This window comes from Dicentrarchus labrax, unplaced genomic scaffold (genome assembly GCF_905237075.1).
Source record: "Dicentrarchus labrax unplaced genomic scaffold, dlabrax2021, whole genome shotgun sequence".
Classification (NCBI taxonomy): Eukaryota; Metazoa; Chordata; class Actinopteri; family Moronidae; genus Dicentrarchus; species Dicentrarchus labrax.
The window spans coordinates 14370132-14397391 of NW_026136702.1; the positions used below are offsets into that span (position 1 = coordinate 14370132).

The 27260-nt window shown below is 39.4% G+C and overlaps 1 protein-coding gene across 1 annotated transcript; it reads left to right on the forward strand.

Moving 5' to 3' along the window:
• The first annotated feature begins 418 nt into the window (after positions 1 to 418).
• On the forward strand, positions 419 to 26676 carry pgbd5 (piggyBac transposable element derived 5). Its single transcript, XM_051427702.1, has 7 exons — positions 419 to 1196; positions 7103 to 7533; positions 11599 to 11733; positions 15199 to 15379; positions 17881 to 18078; positions 19470 to 19575; positions 20041 to 26676. Exons 1-7 carry the CDS (start codon positions 818 to 820, stop codon positions 20234 to 20236), a joined length of 1626 nt encoding a protein of 541 aa, XP_051283662.1. The 5' UTR covers positions 419 to 817; the 3' UTR covers positions 20237 to 26676.
• The last annotated feature ends 584 nt before the right edge of the window (positions 26677 to 27260 follow it).

The window sequence follows — 27260 nt, forward strand, 5'->3', positions numbered from 1 at the left end:
TTGGGGGGTCAGAAGGGGTTGTTTAGGGGCCTCCAAAATGCATGTTAGTGTCTACACTAAATAAAGGTTTCTCAGCCTTATAAATAAGTAAATATCAGGAAATCAGCTGTATGGACATTGTAGGGAGATCATTTGAGTAAATACTGAAGATTCAGTGTGTAAAAGTTTGTTTGTTTTTATTTGTCAGTGTGGATGTAGACATAGGCTCAACAAGTACATGACTAATTATTATATATATATATATATATATTTATCATTGATTTTTGTTGCTTTTCACCATTGTATTATATTTCCATTACTTCTATAGTGCTATGCACTACATTGTTGTGCACAGTTTACACCCATCCGCCGCTCCTCTCTGAGTTTGGATATGAAAATGTATCTTATTGGATGACAGGGCAGGGATAATGGTGTCAGGTGATGCAGCGGCAACCACTACTCTCTCTATTTTGCCTCACTGTGGAGAAATCTCTGGTCTCTCAACCCGGATGCTGTGCCACAACTAATTTTGCCCAGTGCGCAGCGCTATAGACTGAGCAAGGGGGCGGAAATATTTCAGTACCCTTGAGGCGGACAGCTCTCCCCGGATCCACACGCTGCTGACCGCCGGGCTCCGCCGCATCCGAGCCTGGAGGATAGGGGGACCATAATTCATAGCTTTAAAAAAAAAAAAAAAAGGGGGGGGCGAGGTGTAGCCGCCACATTAAAGGCAAACACATCGTGACCACTTGCACGCCGCTGAAGCCGTAGTGGAAGGGTGAGGAAGAGGGTGGACGAAAGAGAAAAGGGGAGCAGAGCAGCATCACTACAGAGAGAGATGGCGGAGTGCGGGCGGAAGGCGCTGTCTCTCCTGGAAGCGGCCCGCTCCCGGTACGAGAGCCTGCAGATATCCGACGACGTGTTCGGCGAGTCCGGGGATGACAGCAGCGACAATCCCTTCTACAGCACCTCCGGAGACTCCGACTCCGACAACTACATAGCCGAGGTTGGCGAGGAGGAGCAGCAGCAGCAGCAACCGAAGCACCACCACCAAAAACGGGGAGATAAAGACAGCGGACACAGCTGGGCAGCAGGAGGCGGCGGCGGGAGCAGCGGAGCCGGTCCCCCGGGCTCTCTGTCCCGTAGTCAGGCGGAGGAGGAGGGCTGGACGGAGACGCTGCAGGATGTCACGGTGCCACCGTACAAAGAGACATATGGTGAGACGTGATGCACGACAAAGATGAATAAGGTCATTTGCGCAACGGGGAAGAATTGGGTGGGGGTGAGGTGGTGGATCGGGCAGAAACAGTGCAGTCCACGTTCGGGTTTTTCAGGTCAGGCAGGCCATTGATGTGGTCATGTGGTGACAAAACATACAAAAGGATGTTGCTATGGGACATGCTTGTTCATTTTCGTGTGTGTGTGTGTGTGTGTGTGTGTGTGCGTGCACCCTCCTTGTGCGCACGCGTATTTGTGTGTGTAGTGACACAGAGAAGCATGACACTGCATCGTTAATTGCTGTATTAAGTTAATGGCAGACGCTTAGCCTTTGATACTTCACCCCTTGGTGCTGTGGTAGCTACACATGCTGTCCTGTGTGTGTGCTCCTGTTTCAGTGCAGTTGCAGGGAGACATGCTGTTTAATTTAGAGAAACAGCATGTTGTCTCTTCCTGCTTCTACACACACATCAAACACATTACATGAAGTCTGGTGTATGTATGCAGAATACATGCACAAAGGCTTTGTCTAAATTTGGTGTTGGACACAAGCTCAAGGCACCCTGATTTTGGTTGCACACTTTATCTTCGATTGTGTGTGTGAATAGGAGACCTGTGTGTGTGTGTGTGTGTGTGTGTGTGTGTGTGTGTGTGTGTGTGAATCGTGACAGTAAAAAGCACTGTGCACCCACACTGCTGTCTCTCTGCCTTTCTTTGCCTCAGTCTGTCTCAAATTGTCCTCATGCTGTGAAAAAAACACGTTGCTAGCCAACATGTGCCTACAGTTAGTCTCTACCGAACAGTTTTTATCCATTTATCTATCACTAAGTACAGAAAGTGCATTGTTTCTTCATTTGGATTTTTTGTCTCTACTCTCCCATCTCTTCTGTAGCTTGTGCAAAAGCGATTGGTGGAAATGCCATCCTGTATCCACCGTGACATGTTGCTCTGTGGCACCCTTGGAGGTGAACCAACATATGGCTGTAGCAGATATAGACCAAACCCCACTCTGCTCACACATTGAAAACAAGCATGAAACACACATTGGTACATTCATTTAAAAATTTATAAAAGCACAATTGATTATAGGCAAAGTGCCAGGAAACCACTGGAAATGTATTGCTCTGGTTGTATTCAATGATTTGTTTTGCCAGCTGTTCTAGCAGAAAAAATGCACAGCTTCAGAATTCAAAATAAAAGACCAGAAATGATCATGAGGTAAGAGGTTTTAACCAGTGGCTAGTGGCTGCTGTTGGAGGTGTATGGCTCCCAAATCGAAGGTAGTGGCATTGGCCCGTCTCAGAAAGCAGCATTACTGAGCAGGACGCCAAAGAAAACCTGTTCCAGATTTGTCACTTATCCAAAATAATCTGAACCACACTGAGCTGAGTGACTCGGGGTACCACAAGAGGTCCTTCGGTGAGAGAAAAGGCCCAGGATGTTCTGTACTCCTCCCATACCACATCCTGCTCTTTCCTGCTCTATTTGTCTCTTTTTGCTCTGTTGACTTAAGCTAGAGAGGCAGCAGGTGTGTCTGTCTGCTTTGTATGGTCTGTTCTGGTTTGCTGAGATACAGCTAGTGATTATTTGCACAAGCAGAGTCAGTGTGGGTGTGGTCCCGCCATCCTGCATCATGGCTGAGATGATTAACTGCTAGGGAGCATAATCACACTTCAGACCTCAAGTATCCAAGAGCGTACTCCGATTTAATCGGCCTAAACAGTAAAGATTGACCACATCCTGAGTACCAGCGTATCCACAGAAATATGCTCCTCTGCTGATTTTAATGGCATGCAAAGGGAGGCTGCTTAAGCTAGATGAGGCTTCCACCAAGTCAGCCCACGGTTGAAATATCAGCAATATTTTTATTATGTGTCTTGATTTCTCTGTCTAGCTATCTGTCCTCCTGTCTGGCAGTCTTTCTGTCACCTGCCTGTCTTTCTTCCTGTACATTTCTCTGTCTGTCTTACTTTCTAGCCGTGACAGTGCTGACACAGATGCAGTGTTGATGTGACAGCCCCACTCCTTAGAGACTGTGCATCCCGTACATAAATCATCAGCCACAAGTCAGAAAGCATCGAGTCAACCTCATTCAGACTTGAAGATTGCTTTGTGTTTCGGGTTTGTTTACATTTACAGTACAGCGGCAAACCCTCCTTTGGTTTTGAGCAAGCAGCAGAAGTTTGAAACCACGGACGAGTTCATAGGTGATGTGTTATCTTAATCTCAGCATGAGAGTGTTTCCCCTGCAGTGCAAGACTGGTGGCAAAGGGCCAAGCCAAGGATTATGAAGCATACATCCACATCTCAGATTATATAACCACTTTATCGTGATGTTGATGGGAATTAAAGAGCTATTTATTCATTCGCTTTGCTGAGCATGTCTGATAGATTACTGGTACTTTCCATATGTCAGTTTATCTGCTTGACCCTTGTATTTCAGTCTGAATTGTTTGCATGTTGCCTTTTGCCATTGCCATTTGGAAAAACTGTACATTTACTTAGACACACAAAGTGAAACTTGATAGTATTCTCTTTTAAGCATTTATATATGGAAAGCTACTGTAAGCTTTATCTACTGGCTGTTTGCCTGCATTTATTAACTCACACTTCAAATAGTCCAAAGAGTCACAAAACAAAAAAAGAGGAAAACTAAAGTATTGGACCTGGATATGCAATGACAAAAAAGTATAAAATTAAATAAACTTTAAATAGCATAAAACAAACTTATAAAACAAAACAAGTCTTATGCATGACAGAGGAGAAAAACACTGAATGGTAATATAACTTATTTCAATAGTGGTCTGTTGACTCTCACTGGAATTGTATTGTAATGATATGAATGATGCCACAAAATCCGATAAGTGATATCCAGAATGCTGCATATACATTTTCAAACAATTAATAAAAAATTAATTGATAAAAAATCCCAAAATAGAGGAAACATTTTTTTCACAATCAGATTTTCAGGTTTTCATTATATATTACAAAACTAGAATAAGTGCACACAAATCTGACATGATATAATACTGTATGATATACAGATCTGGACACAGTTCCATAAACCTATATACCATTTCCAGATACTGGTACTTTTTTGTTCATTATCGCTTACAAAACATGTACTACTGGAGAAATCAGAAAAAATGCTAATTGAATAAGCCATTTGGCCTTCTCTTCCAGACTTTTATCCATTTTCTGGATTTTGCAATACAAAAGACTTATAGGATCACATTTTGTGACTATTCCACACAACTCTGTTGTCAAAATAAATTACTCCAAGCTAGCTATGATACAAAGGGATTTGTTAAAGTTTGTATTTTATACATGTGAAGAGGTTTATCTTAGGAAATGCATAGCAGTAGAACACATAATGTTACATGTGATTTGGTTCATTCTAAATATATAGAATGAAGAATATACTATATATTGACATCAATTCACAATATTAATATTGTGGTATTAATTTAAGCCATAGCTGGAATTTGTCTTAAACTCGTGTCCTTTATGTAATTTCTGCTAAAAAGCATGTTTTCGTCTACATGAAGGGTTTATCCCTCCCAGCTACATGGTAATCTCTCATTCTTAAATCCATGGCTATAAAAGCTCTACCAGGCAGATGTTTGTCCCTCGACAATAAAAATACTATGACAGCTGAGAATCGTGAGGGATTATGATTCCGTCTGTATGTGCAACGTAGGTGGAGTTTTGTAATGAGTAACGTGGGAAATATTGATATTTCAAAGCTTTCCATGCAGACAAACATCTTATAATGTTAGTAGTCTGAAAGAAGAGTTATGTAAATATTTGATCCAGTTTTATCAGAGTGATGAAGGCTGGACTGGAGATCAGCTGGGAGGGATGTATAAAGGAAAATCTATGGAGGACACAGAAACAATTCCATTATCCATAAAAATGATGAGTCCTTCCTCAGGTTGTATTTTTTTCATATAACTCCTGAGATGAGCTGAGGTGAGTCATTTTGCCTCAGTGGACCTTCCATCTGAATGTCTGGTGTTTTTATCGAGGAGTGGCTCCCCCCGAGGAAGTTACGCTGGATTTTACATTTCAGCTTTCAAGTCTAATGGAATGCAAATAAGTGGATTTTGAGCCGTGCCCTGGCTACTTCTGCTGTCTTGGCCGCAAGCATCTGCTTTGTGGGCGTGCTTGTACTACTCTATCTTTTTCCTTTTCTAGTCCTCCTCCACACGTTGCTTAAACAGTTTAGGTTCAAGACTTGTACATGTTATTTAGAACCCAACATTAAAAGACTGAATCAAAAGTCCTTTATTATTTTGGTTGCAGCCAACAACTTGACTGGGGAAAAGGGTAGAGAGAGGGAGTGAAAATCTTGTTCTGCGCTGGTCAGAGATAATGATACTGCGCTGTTCAATTGAGCCTGGAGTTGTTCCACTCAATGTCCAAAATCCCTCTCACAAATCCAGCAACCTTTGAGAAAATCTGTAATTTACAAGAGCAAACACATCAAGCCAGTCACTGCATAAAGTATGGACTATGTGACTTCAGTGCAACCCCTAAAGGCTTACAGACAGAGAGCTTTTAAATGAGAAGTATTATATGTCACTTCCCCCTCAGTAGTGAATGACAAATATATCAAAGAGGGAAAATAGCTTCATAGGAACAGAAGAAAAGTTTTCCCTGTTATCTGGAGAGACACTATATTATATATATATATTACACCACTATATTTTATATATCACAATATTACACTGATAACACATGTGAAAGACATAAACTTACTGTTGAGTAGATACAAAAGAGCGTATGATAAAATCATCGGTTATCAGGAATATTTTGATTAGGCTTTCATGCTGTGTAACATTTAGGAGGGTGTAGGCGACCAGATAAATGTGTCGGCATGTGTAGATAAAAACGATTCATTCTATGGTAACGAAAACACAACAATTCTTATTTTATTACAACGCACTAATGAAAACATTCCTAGAAATGTTATATTCCATTTCTGCTGATAGATCCTCTTAAATGTTACACACTGGTCCTTTAACTGTTGATTAAGTTAGTCTAAGCCTGTCTCAACAATTAATCACTTTTAACAAACAAGCTGCTCTCTTGCACACACTCTCAAACACAGGGCATTCTGGTGTCCCAGCTTTTTTAAATAAGTGAAGCTACTCCACTATCTTTCTATGTACCCCCAAGACACTGCAGAAGTAGCCCCTCGGGGGGAATCACTGGAGGAGTAGACCAGATAACACGGCCTGTTATGTTACACATGTGTTTGCAAATCCACTGGTTTAAGTGCATCTATTTTTTTGGTTAAAAAGGTCAACGTTGATGTTAACACTATCTCTCATTAGGTGCTTTATTGACTGTATTTTCTTAGATGCTTTTCATTCATGGCTCCCTCCTGACTCGACTATCAGATCAGACCTTTTGACTCATTGCCTGCCATAACACTAAAGCAAGGAGACACTGAAACCTTCCACAAGTTTAGAAACAGTGTGGTGGCTGTCACATTGTATAAACTTTCTAACCGCTGCCCTGGGCTTGTGAAATTCTCAGAAAAAGCTGCTGTTGTTGATTCATGAAAAAGAACAGCATTTGAAAGTACCTCTCATGATTTAACACAATTTAAGACTACTGTAATTATTTTGTCCTCTCTGTTGTTGTTGCTTCTTTGTATGCATCCCACACAGCCTTGACAGTGACAGCTCAACGGAATCTAATTTTATCATGTCTTACAGTGTCAAAGGCAAATCTTTTTTTCAGCAAAGTCAATCAAATTGAAGGCCTGGTGCCAGATTTTAAAAACTGGGATTAAGTGACAGTTGTGTCTGTGAGTTAGCCCATGTGGGATTCTCTATCTGTCAATCTGTCGGTTTTCCTCTGTCATAGTTTTTCACTCTTTTTCCCTCCTGTCCAGGTCCTGCTCAGAAGATGCCGGCCACAGCCACAGCCTTGGACTTCTTCCAGCTCTTCGTCCCAGATAATTGCATCCAAAACATGGTCATCCAGACTAACATGTATGCCAAGAAGTTCCAGGAGCGCTTCGGCTCAGACGAAGGCTGGCGTCCAGTCACAGCCCAGGAGATAAAGGCCTTCCTGGGCTTTGTCACATCCACCAGCGTGCACCGCTGTGAGTCGGTGCTCAGCATCTGGAGCTCAGGCTTCTTCAGCAACAGGAGCATCGCCTTGAAGATGAGCCAAGCGCGCTTTGAGAAGATCCTCAAGTACTTCCACATCGTGGCTTTCCGGCCGTCACAGGGAAGCAACCAAGGTCTGTACAAGATCCAGCCCTTCCTGGACTCGCTGCAGCAGTCGTTCAGCTGCACCTTCAGACCTTCACAGACACAGGTGGGTGCACTCTACTCCAGGCCTGGGTTTCCCTAAAGAAACCTTATATATTTTGGACACCTAGGTGCTACATTCTGCACATATATATATATATATGTATATATATACACATATCTAAATTCTTATACTGATTCTCCATTCAGTGACTTTGCCAAACTGGCATGGTAGCTGCAGCATCAGGGTTGTTTGTGTTTTGAACATTATACTTTTTATTAGCTGGCAATCCAAGAGATGTCTTGTCTTTCAAGGGCCAGCAAGATTTAACAGTTGACATCAAGTATTATACCTTTTATTATCTCTCATTAACTGGAGAGTATTCCAAGAAACGTGACAAGTGAAACAACTTCTAGAGCTGATATGTTGCCTATCTGGTTAGCAATGTAGGTACTGTTTTAATTTAAGGTACATTTATGTACATGCCCTTCTAACACAGTAGGAAGCTATTTGCTACTGTGAAGAAGTGGGAAACAACTAAATGGCTCCCACAAGGAGTCTCAGTTTGAAAACCGTCTACACAGCAAGTATTTACGTGAAGCACTCATTTTTATCAGACTTTCCCTCCAGAGGACTTACTTCAAGTTGCAGTGTATGTTTTAGTTCCACATTTATGCAACTGGGGCAGTGGAGCGCTAGCCTTGGTACTCTATTTTGGGTGGGCTGGAGTTTATTCAGCTCCTACTTTCCTTTTCTTTCTAGATGAACAGCAGCACAGCCCGATGTTAAAGAACTAATAAATAAACAACCTGATTGGCGTAGAATCTGGTAAATAAAATTAGCACTTCCATATCATTGTTATGATGTTGTGCAACTTGATTACCGTATCGTCTGTAATGATAGTGTTGCGTTGTGGCAATTCACAGAAGCAAAATAGCTCTAATAGCTACTGATTGTCGGTATTCTTAGTTTATCATTTACTTACCACTGACTCATGAAAAGGGTTGCCATAAAAGTCACACAAAAATAAGATTTCACTTCAACATAGCATTGCTTGCACTTCATTTGAGAGCTTTTCTCATTCAGCTTCAAAATCATATACATATTCAGAATTTAGTTTTAGAGGAGGGCAACATAGATGGCTACTCATATTCCAGTGGGATCTGGTATTACCCCTGTAGCCACTGTCGAGCTCTTAAAAATTAATGAATTTCTGGGAAGTAGTTGAATAAATTGATTTTGGTCTTTCTGCTATATGAGTGCCATAACGTCATCTTCACTGTGAAAGATTATGTCAGGGCTGGGATGCATTTGGGAATACAGGCTCTTAACAGCAAACCCCCTCCTCATATCACATCCACATCTCATTCAACCATGTAATTTCACCGTCAAAATAGTTTAAATGTAAATGTTGCAGAGTTAATTTTGTAATAAAGTAATAAAGAGTTTGGTGAACCAAAGTTTCACATTAGTGCTCTCTATCTACTTAGATCTAAAAATGAATAAACTGTAACAATGAGGGCAGAGCGGTTTTCCGACAGCATGTGTGTGTGTCATTAGCAGTGACGGGGTACATGTGTATCTAGGCCAGTTTGTTTTATCTGTTAGTTTTTTGTGCCAGGGGCAGAGAGTGAGCCCAGATAGTGAGAGTGGCACAGACAGAAACTGTTGCTCCACAGACAATGGAAAAGTAATCTACCCATTTAATGACTGACGCAGAAGGAAGGAAAAGAGTTGATGCACTGGTTTGAGGCTGCAACTAATGATTATTTTCATTATCGGCGAATCTGTCTCTTTTCCCAATTAATCTGTTCCATCCGGTCCATAAAATAATGAAAAATGTCCATAATGATTTCAAAAAGCCCAAGCTGACATATTTTGTACCAACAGTCGAAAACCTACAATATTTAGTTTGATATAGAAGAAAACACAAATTGGTGGGACAATAGGATTTGGGGCATTTCTTCTCGATTATGAAAATAGTCACTGATTAATTTCTGTCAATCAATTAATCAACAAATCATTTCAGTTCTATTTTTTATTGTTGTAACAAAAGGAACAAGGGGAGGGAACTGGGCAGTCAAAATGTTTGTTCAAACATGATATTTCTCTACATCTGTCACGTCTGTGTGACCTGGATTTATTGCATTATTTAACATGATGTTAAATAATATCAGCGCTGAATATTAGTTATGTCAGCTCCTTCTGACAGCGATTCTGACACATTTTCTGTGTCAGTCTGGCAGTTAAGCAGTCACTACGATGATCTGTTGACACTGCTTTTGTATTGATTCGCAAGTGTAAAATCTTTAAGAGAATTTATAACAGTCGTCACAGAACATCCACTGCAGACAGCAAATGAGTGGATAGATGGATTTTTCTTTCTTCCTTTGTCCAATATACAATAAGGGTATCCAAGCAAGGGATTTACTGAAGCATTCATGTACAAATGTAACCACCTTGCTATCAGCTGTTGGAATAAGGCATAGAGAAATATGTGGTTACCAAGAGCATCGTGGTACAGTAGCTACCACTGTGCTAATGTAGCTGCTACGAGATGAGATAAACCTTAAAAGGCCATTGTGGTTTGGTTGATGTCATCCATCCAAAGGCTAGATAGCCTCATTAATTTTCCACTTGTTTAATACATAACTCTCATATTTGACTTGGAAATAACTTGTTGCTCTCGGTTCTAGAGCTGTAGAGAGCTGTTGGTCACTGTTCACTTCATCTTTAGTCAAATCATAGTGGAGCGGGAGGAGGAGGCAGGGAAGACACCGGAGGAAGGGAGAGAGAAATTTGAAATGCAAATATTTGTTGTGTGGTTGAAAGTCTCTCTGGGAAATATTTGGCCAGGTTTTAGGTGTTTTGTGTAATCGTCTAAGACAGGGTTAGAAAACATTTGTGTTCTGTTAATGCCCGTTTGTGTGTGTTTGGATGTGTGCCAGTTTTTAAATACTGTCTTTAATCCACATTGAAAAATTCCGTCCTCAGTATCTGCTCTGATCCATCCTAACTGTTTAGAGACGAGAGGAAAATGGCACAATTCAACCTACTTCTGAAATGTACTTTGACATGTCTTGCGTTATGTTCATCAATTTGATGGAAAAATTACCATGCCAACATTCAATGCTTTTTAATGTCTCCACTGACCACAACAGCAAGTGTCTGCAGTAACTTCTTTGGGAACAACAGTCCAAAATGCAAATATATTCAGTTTACTATCATGGAAAACAAAGAGAAGCAGTTGCGACAAGTTGTTTTTTGTAATTTGTGCTTGAAAAATGACTTAAACGTGCTTGTTTTAAAGATGGAGAATCATATAAAAAGAAGATAGCTTGATACTTTGTGTCTCTATTATGTTATGTGTATATTTTCCATCATACTTAAACAATTTGCACTACATTTAGCAGACAGCAGAACAAGCATTTGTTTTGATAAATTCTAGACTTTCCCCTCAGGGCCCACTGAATTTACTGCATCAGGCAAAATTCACACTCAAGTTGAAAAAGGTCTAAAGGAGTAAACACCTCTTTTCTCTATTTTTGCCACTAACAGTCAGGCTTTATGTATTATTATTTTTTAGATGTTTAGATGATTGGTTGGATGTTAGAATTAGTCAAGCACATAACATAAAAGTACTGAATTTACTTTGTGCATTTGGTTTTCCAGTGGTTGGGGAAAATATTTAGACGAATAGACAAATAAAAGGGGATAACATAAATGCAGAAGTGAAGGACAAAGTAACAACTGAAACAATAGAAAAGAGAAACTGACAAGGGAGAAGGTATTTTTGAAGGGCTTTGCAGACAGTTGCACAGTTGAGAATGTATTTCTGCAGAAATACTCATTTATATATACTATGACTGTTTTTCTCTCTGCAGTATCACACTCAAACATATACAGGACTTGTGAGGATCTTCGATTGGCTGCCATCTCTCTCTAACCTCTAGCTGTAATGTTACATCATACACAACCTCATTCCTATCCCTCACACAAAAAAACTTTTTTTCTCCCTTGTTAAGGCCAGCTATTTTTCCAGTAACACATCTTGTACTTTACTTGTGACATGGTTATATAAAAATCCACTGGACAAACTCACATGTACAGTAACTTCATGTGTGTTTCCAGGTTCTTCATGAGCCCTTGATAGACGAGGATCCAGTGTTCATCACCACCTGTACGGAAAGAGAGCTGAGGAAGAGGAAGAAGAGGAAGTTCAGCCTTTGGGTTCGACAGTGCACCTCCACAGGATTCATCTGTCAGGTAGCAGCACGCAATACTCAGTTTGTGTGTGTGTGTGTGTGTGTGTGTGTGTGTGTGTGTGTGTGTGTGTGTGTGTGTGTGTGTTTATTTGTAACCTTTTGGGCCTTGTCTGGACCAGTAGACCTCACGAGGACCAAAGACGAGCTCTAAAGTTGTAAGGTCCTGTTTAGGGTAAAGGCTTGGGTTAGGCTGTCCACGATGAATAAAGTCAATGTCTAGCTGCACAGAGTGTGAAGTGTTTAGAGAGGGAATAAAGTACAAGTTTGTTTGTTTGCTGTGAGGGTTTTTTATTTCTTGCTTTCAAACTTCATGGCACAAATGTAATATTTTACATCATAAAAAGTCAGTCTACCTAGGCTTTCATGAAACTTTGATCTTTACCAAATTTCAAATCTCATTCGCAGGTTGTCAGTGTTGCCTCATTTTGTATTCAGCCAATTACTTGTCGACACTACAAAGAATAAAACCACTTTTCATAAATTCATCATGAACATTTAGGCCTTTACATGCAGAAAATGAAATGATCAAACTCATCTTGAAATGAGAAGTAACTTCTAGGCAGAAATATTGGTTCATGTCAGATTTTTCTTCTTTTCTTCTTGATGTTGACAACCTTGACCTTACTGCAACCTTCCACTCCTACGTCGTTTGCTTATGTAACACCTCCATTTAACAGGGTCCCAGCACTGCAGGACTGACAGACCTGTCCAACTCTGACCATTATCGAGAACAGAGGACAAACATTAGAAACCACAACTACAAGAGGTTACCACTTTTATTTTGACTGAGACAACCTCTTAACTACTACCCAGTATTTGTGGGACTGGATACCCAACCAGACTGTAACTGCATTTCCCTCCAGAATGCAGGTTGTTAAAGAAATATTATATATAAATAATATATAATAAATAAACAAACATTTTCACTGCTATACTGAAGAGGACCTTCACTGACATAACACATTTACCTCCAGTGGTATATAGCTATGCAGCTGGACTGTTTCAACAATACTTTTGGTTTTGTTGGTCCATGTGGGACTCACAAACAAATGTTACATAGAAAAATCAACATTAACATTTCTTTCCAGTTACTTTCCAGTCCCTGTTACCTATTTTCATAGATTTTTTTAAGTCTGTCTTTAGAGCAATTGTCTGGTTCCCATATAAACATTAAATCATTAAAACTGTCATTCATTTAATTAAACTACATTCCCTGTGTTCATAGTGGCCATTGCAAGATCCCTTACACATGTGCTTTTAATGTAAGTGATTGATGAAACATGTTATGTTATGTTATGTTATGTTATGTTATGTTATGTTATGTTATGTTATGTTATGTTTTTTGGTCATTTTATGCCTTTATGAGGGCATCATAATGGTAGACAGAGAGTGCATCAAAGGTCCCCATCCAGACTCAAACTGGAGACGTTGCAGTTTGTGGTCTGTGCTTTAAAGGAAAATTCTGAGACAACATTGTAAAGAAAGGGCTTTTCACTGCAAAGAACCCTTAAATAGATAGATCTCTGGCATACAATTATACTGCAGGGGAAATGTTTCCTTCTTTAGCCTGGATGTAGTCCAGAATTACATTAGTGGAGAGGGAACCTACCGCGATCAGAATTTTAATTTGCCTGCTTTCTTTGTTTTTGGTTTCTATCAAATAAAATAACTATTAAATCTAAGTATTCATCATTTTGCCCCCTAAAGCGAGTTGTGCGTAAGAAGCATCACAGGCTCTGTCATTTAAAGCCATATTCCATTATCCTATCCATTTAACAAATAAGCATTATCATTCACACTGACTGTGGCCATTTGGCAGGCACTCAGTCTTTACCAGTCCTCTGTACACTGATGTGTGTCTGCGCTGAGATCTTCTCTCTCTAAATGAATTGTGTCGAAGGAGAGAAAAAAAAACTAAGAAATAAAACAAGTTAATGGAGTGAATCAATGAGATTCCATTAGGCTGCGCATCACACAGGGATCCACAAACACACACACACACAGAGGCATGGACTGACCACTTAGTGTAATAGCTAAAGGCCTGACTTAGATGCTTGCTAATCAGACTAATACCGTTCTGCTCGGGAACAACAGAAATGTAAGTACAAGAAGGACACAGGACTGTTTGTGAATGTACATTTCTACATTCAATAATGGTTTCCTTTAGAAGCCAAGCTCCTCTTCATATTTCTTTTAGACTTCAAGGGCACCATGTACCAGTGTGTTCTGCTAAGAAGCACAGGTCAGTCTGCCTTGATCCAGAGCTACATTTCTCAACAACTGGCCAGATCATCATGAAATTTGCTGTGAATATGTATGGCCCCCAGTGGGTGCTCTTAAAACATTTCTTTGATCACCTAAAAGTTTGATCACAGATATTCTGGGAGGATGAACTCTTAACTTTTAATTTTGGAGACTTCATGAGCTTACTTCTTCCAACAGCATCAGGCTAAGATGTATTTTTTTACTGTATTTTTTGCCTTTATGAGAGCATCACCAGTAAAGAGATGAGGGGCGACAGAGAGAGTGAATGACATGCATCAGAAGTCCCGTTCAGGACTCAAACAGGGGACGTTACAGTTCATGGTTGGTGCCTTAAAGCAACATCCTGTAAATGTGGCTATAGTGATTCTATAGAAACAACACATCAGGGGAATCTGTGTGAGCTTCCTTAAGCTTTCCTAATAAACATGATTTTTACATTGATCGTTTCAAACAAAAGTCCTTCTACATTGGCCATTATAGCTAAATGCATAGGGATCTACAACCGGGTCAACTTGCAGGCTGAGTCCTCATTTACCCAAATCTCTACAATGGTAAATCAAAGTTAGCATAACCCATAGTCACAATTAATAATAGGACATATAATATAATAATTCATAGGGCATATGCCAGGTAGAAAAATTCCGGGACTTTCATTCAAGCCACTAGGAGGCCCCAAAATGTCACTATGAAATCTCTCATGAGTCCAAGTAGATTTTGATCCCAGCAACTTCATGGCCTTTTCTCTAGTGCCACCTCAGGACAAACTTTTTAAGTCTCTATTGGTAAAGGGAAATCATCGCCATGTTTGCTCCATCTCACAATTTTGTAAAATAAATAAGTAAAGCTTTATTTATATAGTACTTTTTAAAACACAGAGTTACAAAGTGCCTCACAAACCAACAAATAAATATAAACACACACATATGCTCATATATATGTGCATGTATACAAAGAAATTTGTTCAAACAATCATATACATACATAGGGAACATATAAATACAAACATATGGAAGATAATACAAGAGGGAAAGAATAAATGTAGTGCGCACCTGAAAATGAACATTGCAGCCTCTAGAAGGTTTAGACTATAGACTTATATAGTAGGACACCTAAATGGTACTTTATGGAAAACTGGAATAAAGCTTGGTAGTTCTCTATCTGTTTTATCCACATGTCCCGTCTCTTTGTTCCCACTATGCAGATCTCAGTCCATCTGAAGGAGGGCCAGGGTACAGACGGTCTGGCCACCTTGAAGAACAAGCCTCAGCTCCACAGTCTCGTGGCCAAGCAGCTCTGCCAGAACATCTCTGGCAAGAACACCATCATCTTTACTGGGCCATCCATCACAAGCCTCAGCCTCTTCTCTGAATTCAGCAAACAAGGTACACAAACAGGTTGCAACAGCAGATACTATATATTGGTCTCAGCCATGCTACCTAAATAAAACACCTTTTTTCTTATTCTTCTCTAGCCTCCATCTTCGTCTTCTCTTATCGTCTCCCTCCTTTCTCATTTTCTGCTTTGATGTACAGATTGTAATCTCTCTCTCCACTCATCTAATCTCTCTCCCTATTTGCATTTTTTGTTTATTTATTTTTAATCATGGTGTGGTGATAGCACCCCAGGCTAAGTAGCACAGAGAAAGGCAGTCTGTTGTATTTCACCTTCAAATGAGACACAACAGTATGCAGTATGGGAATATGTAAAAGCAAAAGCATGCGTCTGTCAATGAAAACATAGGCCGGTAGACTGTACTTTCATTTGTCTGACATGTATTAATATCCTACTTGCCTTTTTTCACAACTAAGAACTTAAACGTTTCTAAAAACAAGATAAAATGTATTAAAGAAAAAAAGCTTTTCTCTATGTGCAATTCCCTAAAATCGTGTGTTTTGGGATTGGTATAGATGTGTAATTGTATACTAATGCATAAAGCTGACTTTTTCTGTCAGGTTTCCAAATATTCACATTCATAAATAAGAAAATTCCTGAAACAAGGTCAAATTGCACTAAAAAGAAGTGGAATTACATCACTAAATTTTTACTGAATCTTTTGTTAATCTTACAATGAGGGACTTTTTAAGATGGATGTTTTTTTGCTCGTTAACCAACATCAACCGTAACTGCGCCGGTTGCACCACAGTAGACTGACAATAAATCATGGAAGATCCAGCTGAGAGTGTTTTGCCTTGTCACAACTCAAAAAATCAATAAGTAAAGTGGACACTTAAGTAAAACACCGCTTAACATCTGACTAGAAATTATCAATCCAATCTCTTGCTGTTAATGGCTTACAAACACTCAGTATGTAATATTTTATCAGAAGGTGTTGCAAAAGATAAGCAGAAAAATTATTTTGGAGGAAATTGTGGTATTTTATCCTGATAATCCATCTCTGAAGCTGGTTTCCACAGAACTCTGATTTTCATGCTCATTATACCTAAGGCATCTTTTATTATAAGAGCACAATTCTATTGTGGTGGGGTGAGTCACATTTGAATTCTTTTCAACAACCTCTTCTTCCATTTTAATAACAGATGTGGGACAATGTCATCATGACATAAAAGGCTGAAATGAGTGAGTCAGTGAATGCAAAGAACAAATATTCAGCAAAACAGATCAGGCTCCTTTGACGATATCATCAGCACAACTTGGAAATTGAAAAGTTTTTACACTCCTGTTATCACAAGTGTTCTTTCACTAAACAATAACAGTAGAGCAATTTTAAACTCAACCGGGCATAGCTGCAATACGCCAAGTAAAGAAAAACAAGTCTGGAGATACAATCAATATTTTGTCATACTAATTGGGTGAAACTACCATGAGACATTCAGCCGGGGAAAAAAATCTGTTCTGAGCTTGTGAAGGCATTGTCTGGCATTTTACGTTCAAATTTATCATGCTGGATTAATTAACAGAGTTAATTACCCTGCGCTACTCTGCGGAACTCACTGTGGACACACACACATGAACTACACTGATAGAGATCATTGTCCAAATTGAGAACATTAAATCAGCAGCAGTCAGCCACATGATTGTTTCACCGCTGCTCATCCATGTAAGAAATAAAGAAATTAAATGGGTGGAAAGACAAGCAAAAAGTGAAAGACAGAGATGGCATATGAAGAAGAGAAGAAGTGGTACAGCTGTGGGAGAGATCAACATGACAGTAGTTTGTTCTGTGAGTTCACATCAGAAAGCAGAATGCATGAAATGCGCAATAAATTTACAGTAGTTACTGAAGGGGTGGATAAAACTAAGGCTGCACTCAACAATTACTTTTTTGATTAATAATTTTTTCTATAAATTGTCCGAAAACTACTCCAGAACTACTACCACCTCCTCATATTTGAAAAGCTGGAACCAGGGACTTTCTGTCGATCACATAATCAATAATCGACTAATTGTTTCAGCTCTAGATAAAAACTTTATATCAATTATGTTAGTAAGGTAGCAGCTAAGAATTATCTTCATTTCATTTCTTTGATTAAACTTAATTAATGGATTTTTACACCATGCCACTACGTCCTGCTGTGACCTGTGCAATGTTCCTTATCAATCACATCTGCATATAAAAAGCCGTAGTGTACATATAACTCTTATTCTTCTATTCTCTCTTGTCTGTTGTGCTGTAGGGAGCGAATTTCTGCAGAGTGGGATCAATAGAGTCTATCTTTTCTTAGCTTATCTTATCTTATTAATGGGTTGATCAATAAAATATCACAAACCACCTCGCTGTCATATTCAAATGTCTTCTTATGTCCGACCAAAAGTGCGAAAAGCTAAAATATTTAGTTTAATATCATAGAAGACTTACAAACTGCAGTACACTGTGTATGTTATTTATACAAATGTTAATATGGTTGTATTTCTGCTTCTGCAGATATCTACTGTTGTGGTCTGCTGAGCACCAGGAAGAGCGACTGTACAGGCTTACCACAAAACATGCTGGTCTGCGGCTCCACGCCGGCGCAGCGCGGCCAGTCACGAGTAATGATGAAAGGCAGCATGTCACTGATCAGCTGGTACAACAAGGGACACTTCAGGTTCCTCACCAACGCTTATTCCCCAACAAAACAAGGTAAACGGTGCTCAGATGCACCCAGAGCTCAAACCCACCACTAATGTGCCGTAATATTTGGAACTATTTTTGGTTGCCATTAACCTGACAGTTTTTCAGTGAAAATAAGATTAGCCGTACTGTCGTGTCTGGATGCAAGTTACCATCATTAAGCATTTGTGTCAGGCAAAATCAATGAGAGCTCGTAATCCATGATAATCCATTTCCAGGAGGCGACAGGATCATGATATTCCCCTCCTCTTACAGCGTAATCCACTCTCGATTAAACCGTTTTGTTAGGTTTTAAACCGAGTTGAAGGGCAGCAGTGTGTTTGAGCTCTTTGAATGAAGAGAGTGGGAGCAAAGCCCCAGATCAGTTAAACTGTTATTATCCAATATTCATTTTCTTTTCCCTCTGTGTGTACATGGGTATGTGTGTGTGCCCTTTTTCACTCTGTACAAAAAGGAGAATTAAATTAGCTGCCAACCCCATCAATAACCTCAACATGTAATAAAATAAATAAAATAAAACAATAGCAAGATTAGTTACTTTTGTCTGGGTAATATTATATAATTTACTCAGTAGTAACTGAAAAAAGCTGATAACTGATAAATCTGATTAATTACGTGTATAAATAACGGGGTATAACAGCGACTCCTACATTATTATGGAGATGTTTTAATTTCATTTTTATCTCCTCCATTAACCATTGCATTAGTGTTAATATAATCTGTGATTAACACTCGTACAAAATTCAAGCCTGAAAACAACATCTTTAGCCTGATCAGATCCATACAGACCAATCAGCAAGTGTCTATATGATACCTGGAGTCTGGCCATTGTCACAAGTTGTAGATATAAATGAAGCATAATTCTGTAACTGCATGGTGTATTTCCTACCCTAAAACAACTCAGGAAATCCAGATAGTCATGAAGAAATTAAAGTGTCCCAGAAAAGGTTAAAAATCTGAAGCAAAAACCAATGACAGTCCAGAAAGTGAAGCATTCAACATGTTTGATAATTGATCATGTCTGAATTTCCATTTCCATGTACCAGTTTTAAGGACCCTGATATTGTGCATGTTGGTTCACTGTCATGGCTTACTAGGACATAAATGGAACGGAGCCATTGTTAGTGTTAGTAGTTACAACTCCTGCTGTGACTGAATGTCTGCTGTAAAAAAGGCCCATTAAACAAAGCAGCCCTCCACGGATCCAAGAAAGAGACCAGCTATAAACCAAAATAGTAAAAAGTTGCACCTAGGCAGCCTCCCTCATGTAAAGGAGCGCTTCTTTTCCTCTCCCTTGTCTCTCTTGCTGTTGGCCAGGTGACCACAGAGTCCCTACAGTGGGATCTCGTTTCTCTCCTGTATGTCTCTCACTCTTAGTTTGTGGTGTGTGTCTGTGGCAGGTATGATCATTAAGAGGAAAAGTGGGGAGATCCCATGTCCCTTGGCTGTTGAGGCCTTTGCGGCACACCTCAGCTACATCTGCAAATACGATGACAAGTACAGCAAGTACGTACCACATTTTACAATTTCTTGCAGTGGTTCATGTTTTAGACATAACATGACATATTCTGCCCTTAAAGTGAGGCTGTGTAACGTTTGAAATAAGAAATGTGCACTCTTTCTTCATCCATAAACAATGAAATACACCCTTACTTTAGGCCACTAAATCCTACATACTGGTCCTTTAATGTCAGCAAATTTTGCTCAGATGCTAACTAGTCAGTTGCTGACTTAATAACTCTTCTAACTTGTTTCCTGTTTGTGAACCCATTACAGCCTAATGCAACTAACTCTTACTAACAGTTAAGGAAAGGAAGTGAAGTTATGTGCCATTTTCCAGGTGTTCAGAAAACGTTACACAGTCCCACTTAAAAGCCTGTTATTTATGGTGGAGTGTTAACTTTATTCATTCATTCATCAGAAGGTTTTTGTAGAGAAGCCCTGGAGTAAGTAGCTATTTTTCTCCCACAGGTACTTTATCTTCCATAAGCCCAACAAGACCTGGCAGCAGGTGTTCTGGTTGAGCATCAGCATCGCCATCAATAACGCGTACATCCTCTACAAGATGTCTGACGCCTACACGGTTAAACGCTACAGCCGAGCGCAGTTTGGAGAAAGACTGGTCAGAGAGCTGCTGGATTTAGACGACTGCTCCCCCACACAGTGAGGAGGAGGAGGAGGACAGCAGGAGTGCACAACAAAAACACAAACACACTCACACACACACACACACACACACACACAATCCCCCACATACATTTGTATTACAGTTGTACAGACTCTGCAGTCTGTGTCTATGTGATGATACTGAAGCTGTGCCAAGCCTATGTCTCTCTTCCTCTAGCTGTTTTCTGTGGTACTGTAAATATTCATTAACACACGACTGCACACAACACAGTAGAGAATCATGAGCCATGGGACAGTTCACATGCCTGTAACTTTAAAACCACACAAATTCACTAAGGATTTGTTAGCAGGAGCTATTTCACAAGCAGAGATAAAGGTGGTACTAATGAAACCGGGACAAATTCACCCTTAAATGATGTCAGCTTCAAGTTTTAACTCTTAACAAGGAGTCAAATTATTGATATGAGCCTGAATCTCCCGTGTTAGTGTTCAAACATTGTACTCGTCAGGCTTAAAGGCTACACAAGCTTGATATTTACACTCTGCAAAAAACACCTCTGACCCTGTAACAAAGCTTAGTAAACCAGGACTATGGTGCGTTCACACGCTGCATGCATAAAAGAATCTGAATTGTGACGTTCTCTTGTTCAGTGTGAAAATGATTTCTGCTCCAGGTGGGTTTTGAAACTTTTTTTTTGTGCGTGTGTGTGTATGTATTTAGCAAGTGGAACTGCCATGTGTGTGCGCGACGTTGAGCTTGAGGATGTAAATGTACGGCTATTGTGACCCAGATGCGTCGTGTTGCTGCATACTGTACTCGCTAGAGGAACGTTGCCAGGTGACATAAAGCCACACCCAGCAGTGTGCTACCAATTCACGGCCTACCACTCCAAATAATCCCAAAAAAGAATAACAGCTTGTTTTTGGACGTCTTAAATCCCCTCCAAACTTTAAATATTGGTTACAAACGGTTAATATTCATGACTAACACTTGATTGGTACACAAAAACATGTGACCCCCTCCCACTTCAAACCAGTGAGAAGAGCACAGACAAAAGCCGTATCTTATATAAAAACTGTATCTGTTCCAACTTTTCCAACTTTGGCTGTTGTGTTGGGCAGATGTTCATGTAGGAGTACATTGCTCATAGTAAGGATTGAGAAAGAGAGTTTTTGGGGTCTACTAACCCACTACTTTCAACAAATACCATCAAATCTACAGCCTACTTTTGTACCAACAACACTTTTAATGGCAGTTAAACTCATCTGAATTTCTCTTTTTATTGCTCATGTAGTTAACTGTACTTTGGCTTTGCAGTGCAGAACACGTTCAAAATGCCCTTGATTTAATTTTCACTAAGCCAGTGTTGCCAAGCAACGAGTACAATCTTGGCCAGTGGGCAGGGGTTTAGATAATATTGCTTGGCAAGATTTAAGTCCAGGAAGTAAAAACTGACTCACTGGTGGCTTACTATATTCCAGAAAACCAAATGTTGCAATAAATCTTAATGTAGATAAAAGGCTTTGGGGGCTGTGACTTGCTTTCTCAGTTTGGTGCACAAATCTCATCAAGAACTCCACAAGTCAGCCAACATTAGTTAGCTGAGAAATTATTTGATCAAATAAAAAGTGACACATGATTTTATAACTTGATAGTTACTATTTCTGAGAACATTTGCAAGTAAGAATACCTGGGTGACTGCTTATTATACATGAAAAATCAGTTTAATGCAATACCTTCTCATCTGAAACAAAAGCATGGATACAATTTGGACTCCTAATGTGAATGTTGCTTTCTTCCAGTGGCACATTTCTTGCCAAGTAACTGATTTCGACCTGCAGTCTCATGTAGAAGTGTGAGTGGAGAGGCGAGCGTTTATCTGATTAAAATACACTTACTGTCTCCAGACCGTATACCACACTGCTGTCTGTAGCTTCAATGAGGACTCTTCAGTCCTCTTTGCTTTGCCTTGTCATGCAGTCAACATGTTATTGTCACGCTGGAATCATGTTACCAAGATTTTAAGTGAAAGGTTTTGATGTGTGCTTGCTCAATCAGCATGGTTTGATGTGTCAATACATATTACAATAAGATGACAGTCTTTGCACCGGTAGAGCAGAGTTGACGAGTGATTCGCTGGCAGGACTCATGCACTTTACCCCATCATAGTCTTGCACTTTGAGGAGAGTTGTAAAGTAAGAAACATGTTTATTAGATTAGATCATTTTAGTTTTCACCCCAATGATAGTAAACACCACTCTCAGAAAAATATGGAAAATATGAAGTTCTGTAAATATACGTATGATAAATGAAATGGACTGTATAAAAAAACGGCAATGAATTAAGACTGAAAATCAATGACTATAACCAAAACAAAAAGATTTTCACTGTAGATTTAGAGTACAAGGTACAGTATGTATGTGTATATTTTGTTTACAAATTACTGTGAGTGTATGTCCATAATCACTCTGTCACTGAGACTCAAGATTGTGATTTTTTTAACTTTTTCACTAATCCAAAGCATTGTTGTTGTCATTGTTGACCCTGTGTGTGTGAACCACTGAATATTGTCGTTATGTGTGTCTAAGCACTGTTCACCTTGAAGTAACAATGGTAATGTTAGGATTAGCATTAGCATTGATTGGGATGAAGTCCAGCTGTTGCCGTTTTTGAAACCCACCCTGCCTGTTAGACTGCATATGTCCTATATTGGTGATTAAGGAAAAAATCCATGCGACTAAAAACTCTTAAAAAAGAGTAACTTAATACCCTCTCTGGTTGAAATTGTAATAAGACACCGTGGTGTACACTTCTACATCACTGCAGCAAGGTTAACCCTCTGTAGGTCAGAAAATACAAAGTTTTAACCTGGTGTTAGGTTGACAAAACTTCTTGATATGGGACCCTGCTATTCTTGTGTAATGTATTTGTTCTTATCCCATTAACTGAATAATTGTTAACTTTAGTGATATTTGATATATGAATCTTCCTAAAATATCATTTAGAAAAGAATTTGTGACAGTCCTGGAATAAAAAAGCAAACAAACAAGCCTCCAATTTACATCATACAGGGAGAAAAATCCATCATATAAAGGGCAGAGAAACCAATTTCCTTACCGAGACTGACCTCAAAAGGCCTTAACGCATGCGTGTGTACCCACAAGGCATGTTGTAGTCTGAGTAAGGGGCATGCAAGCAATCATCACTAACCAAAGCAGAAATAGATGAGGCAGGTTGAGGGAGGGTGAATACACCAGAAAAAGAAAATCCCTAAAAAATGGACTGCATCACAGAATGGTGAAGGACATATAACTGTCAATAGTATCTCTGTGTGAATTGTTCCTCTACAGCGTGTCACACGTGTATAGTAAGAGTGAAATGAGCCTCTGTGATGGTGCATTTATAAATGGGCATTTAATCTGCAGCTGATCGTGGACTGAAGCAGGTGTCCCACACACACACACCTTTAGATGGCACATGCCAAGGATGTGTGTGTGTGGCATCCACAGTGGATTTTCTGTAGTTCTTGCATCGCTCAGCTCAGACCACAAATGAGAAGAAATTATGCACCGGGGACTCTGCAAGGCCACGGTTACTTGGCAACAAATTATATATGAGTGAGAGAGAGAGAGAGAGAGAGGAAAAGGGGGTAGTATTTGAAGTTTTCCTGCCCATATGGTAATATTGTTATCACCCCAACTGCAGACAGAGCTGAGCAGCTTCATGTCGTCTCCTTTTTATCATCTATCAGAAGGGAAGGGCAGAAGATCCTTTTGTTCATTTAGTTCGGAGGAGGGTTGCTTTTTAGCCCATATAGATCAAAAACATGGTTTCATTTTAAATTCTCAGGTAGATCTCTGAAGTGATTTTCAAGGCAAAACAATCTCTTACAGTTATTCTGTCCAGTCGGCTCTATTGATCAGTCATGAATCAGATTTAGTGCCTTGTCCAGCTGATTTCTTCCTCTCATTGCAGTGGTTTAGTGTTGTTGATATAATGTATTGGAGTTGATGTGAATGACTAGAAAAGACTAGGTTTTACTTTCTAACAAAATGAATATGGTAAAATCCTGTCCTGCATGGTGTGATTAATAGACTAGAAATAAAACTATCACCTCCGCAGTAGAGTTGTAGATGCTGAAAATGTTTTATGCAGCCCTATGCCCTTGTCTCATTGCTGTAATGACTCACCTCAAGTAATATTTCACATTTTCACACAAGTGACACCACTGGAGTCAGCACTACATTCTTTAATATGAGTTTTTAACACATTTCAAAAACATTAATAGGTCCAAGTAAAACTTCTTGTACAACAAGTAATTTTACCTGTTCATAGAAATGATGAGAGCAGATCCCAGTGATGGATGTTAGTTTTGCTTTTGTTTACATGGGTAAACTACTATGTAGGAACCTGTTTTGTGTGTTAGAGGAAAGAGGCATGGGTGAGCCTCACTAAAGGCAGAAAGCTTAACATCCCATCGCCAAATATAGCCTTAAAAAACAAATTGTAACCACCAATATTAAAACAGAAAATATCCGCCATGAGAGATGTGTCACTTTAATGGGTCTTTTTTCTCTCCATTTTCTACTTTTTACAAATAACAGAGATGTCTGATGTATTTCATGTGCAAATGAGAGTAAACAAAGGCAGATGGGAAGGAGCAAGATACTGTGCAACTGCTAAGACAGAAATAGCCTTCATCAAATTCGGCGGACAAATGATGATCCCTAAATCGCTTGTCAAAAAACTTGTTGCAAAAAGATGCCATGAAATAAATCATCCTCACTGTCAGTTGTTTAGTGGTAATGAAACACAGTGGTGTATAGGATGATGTCCATGTATGTGGTGTGCTGTATGTGCAAGTGTGCCATCTCTGTACAGTGCTTCACAGATGTCTGTGTTTATATCCGGTGAGCAAGACAGTTGTCATAAGAGTGAGTAAAGATATTTAAGAGACTAGCCGTGGATGTGATGAAGAATAAAAATGGCTGACCTCAGGGCTTCATAACTAACTGCTGTATAATATATTCACTTACTGAAATAATATACATACACTAAATGGACTCCTATAACCGTATCAGGTGCTATCAAACCACTGTACAAGTAATAGTAGAATTAGATTTGTTGTTGTTGTTGAGAGCTCAGCAACCAAATAGTGAACACCAGGATAATATAATGCAGAGGTTGTACCACTAAAAACACCAGATGTTCACGGTTTTCTGGATAAAATGTCAGAAATATTAATGTTACCAGGCACCAAATGCAAACTTGTGGTAGTGGTAGAACGATTTCACTTACGAATCTCGTAATGGTGGCTGCAGGATGTCGAGTACTGTGGGCTAAAGTGTTATCTGGTTTCACAGACGGACCAGAAGGATGTGCAAGTGTATGTGCATGTAATGTTAACGTTGGGTGGAATAATGTGTGTAAAATAACTGGTGTATGCTGGACCAAATAACTTTCTAAAATGTGTGTGGTGATGAGTTGTACAAGGTTGTCATGTAAATGTGTCTTCATTAAAACTATCCACATGTGGGTGCCCCATCGAAGATTTGGAGAAGCTTTTTACTTTGTAGCAAATGATTGGAAATCATGAGGAAGGCACAGATTCAGGGTCAAATGTGCATCATGGTACTTTACGTGATTTGAGTGCAGAGCTTGTCTTTACTAATCCTCTGTGGTTAGAATAAGTGTCTTTGCAATACATAATCTCTCCACATTAGCTTTCAATTCAGCAAAGATACACTTGCAGCTAAAATACAAGTTTTGTGGAACATTTGAGTATTCATTATTAAACTTGTCAGATTAGAGTGGTAACCTAGAACCAACTGCACTCCTGTTTTTGTAATTAAGGACTGCACCAAAATCACTGGGGTGTGAAAGAGGGCTTTATGTTTTTCTAAAAAGCAAGAACCTCACCAGAGTTGACTTGCTGAAAAAACTACAACACCATGCTCCTGAAAATCTTAAACTAAAACAACAGTATTGACATATTTTCACATCTGCATACCTTCGATCCATTGATCCAACTATATGTATGATAAGTCTCACAAGGGAAGGCTGAAATATGATATAAAACCCCTTCATACTACCCTTGCCTCTTTCTGACCCCCAGCCCCTTATTGGACAACATTTAACTTCATTCATTTAACAAAACGCAAAACTACTGTGTGTGTGTGTGTGTGTGTGTGTGTGTGTGTGTGTGTGTGTGTGTGTGTGTGTGTGTAGGCAAAAAGTTGCCCAAACCAAGCAATCACAGTAAATGTTTTAAATGTGGGTCTGTTTGTATCATTATGTGCTGGAGGCCTCTGTACTGTAAAGATTGTTTGTTGTTTAATGTGCAAAGCAGTTTTACGATTTTTCAGGCCTCTGAGATTTTGCATTCAACACTTAAGGAGCCCAACCTGCTACACTGAGTATTTGTTGCTATGGTCTTGTTTGACCTGTAAACTCAATTATAAAGGACTAACTCTGCTGTGTATGGCTCCCTCTGTCACTTGTGCACTAACTCCAGGTCCTATTCTCTCTGCCAAGGACTGGTGTTGTTGTGAAGTGTGCGTCCAAAAATTAAGAAAAAGTTATGTGTAAATCTTCAACATTTCAGCTGCTAACACTCACTACTTAACGCTCTGTAGATTTGCCACCATTTTGCACACACAGTATCTAATAAATGTTCCTGGTTTGGTTGCCCCTGCCCTGTTCAGAGGTGAATTGTGATTATGGAAATAATTTCATGTGTTGGACTTGCTTTGCATGGAGAAACAGCTTGGGAAAACCACATGGGTGCAATCATGGCTGGTATATATTGAATTACATACAGTACACAGAGAGACTTATCTAAATAATGACATTTTAAAAAATCACAGATTGGCCTGACACATACCACCAATGGTTTGGTTTTAATGTTATATAGCATAAGTTTTTACTAAAATCCTTAATTTAAATTATATGACAAGTCAATAGAATAGTTAAGGAAGAGTGCTGGAAATGAGATAAGACAAAAAAAATAATTAAAAAAATGTCATAATCCAGTTCAGCCTTGGTAATCAGTCATGTGAGAAAT

What these genes read in the sequence shown, in the direction of transcription:
- pgbd5 (XM_051427702.1), top strand. Translation starts at nt 818, where the DNA reads ATGGCGGAGTGCGGGCGGAAGGCGCTGTCTCTCCTGGAAGCGGCCCGC. An exon ending in CCACAGGATTCATCTGTCAG is followed by an intron (nt 11,734 to 15,198) that starts GTAGCAGCACGC and finishes CCCACTATGCAG; the next exon opens with ATCTCAGTCCATCTGAAGGA. An exon ending in TACGATGACAAGTACAGCAA is followed by an intron (nt 19,576 to 20,040) that starts GTACGTACCACA and finishes TTTCTCCCACAG; the next exon opens with GTACTTTATCTTCCATAAGC.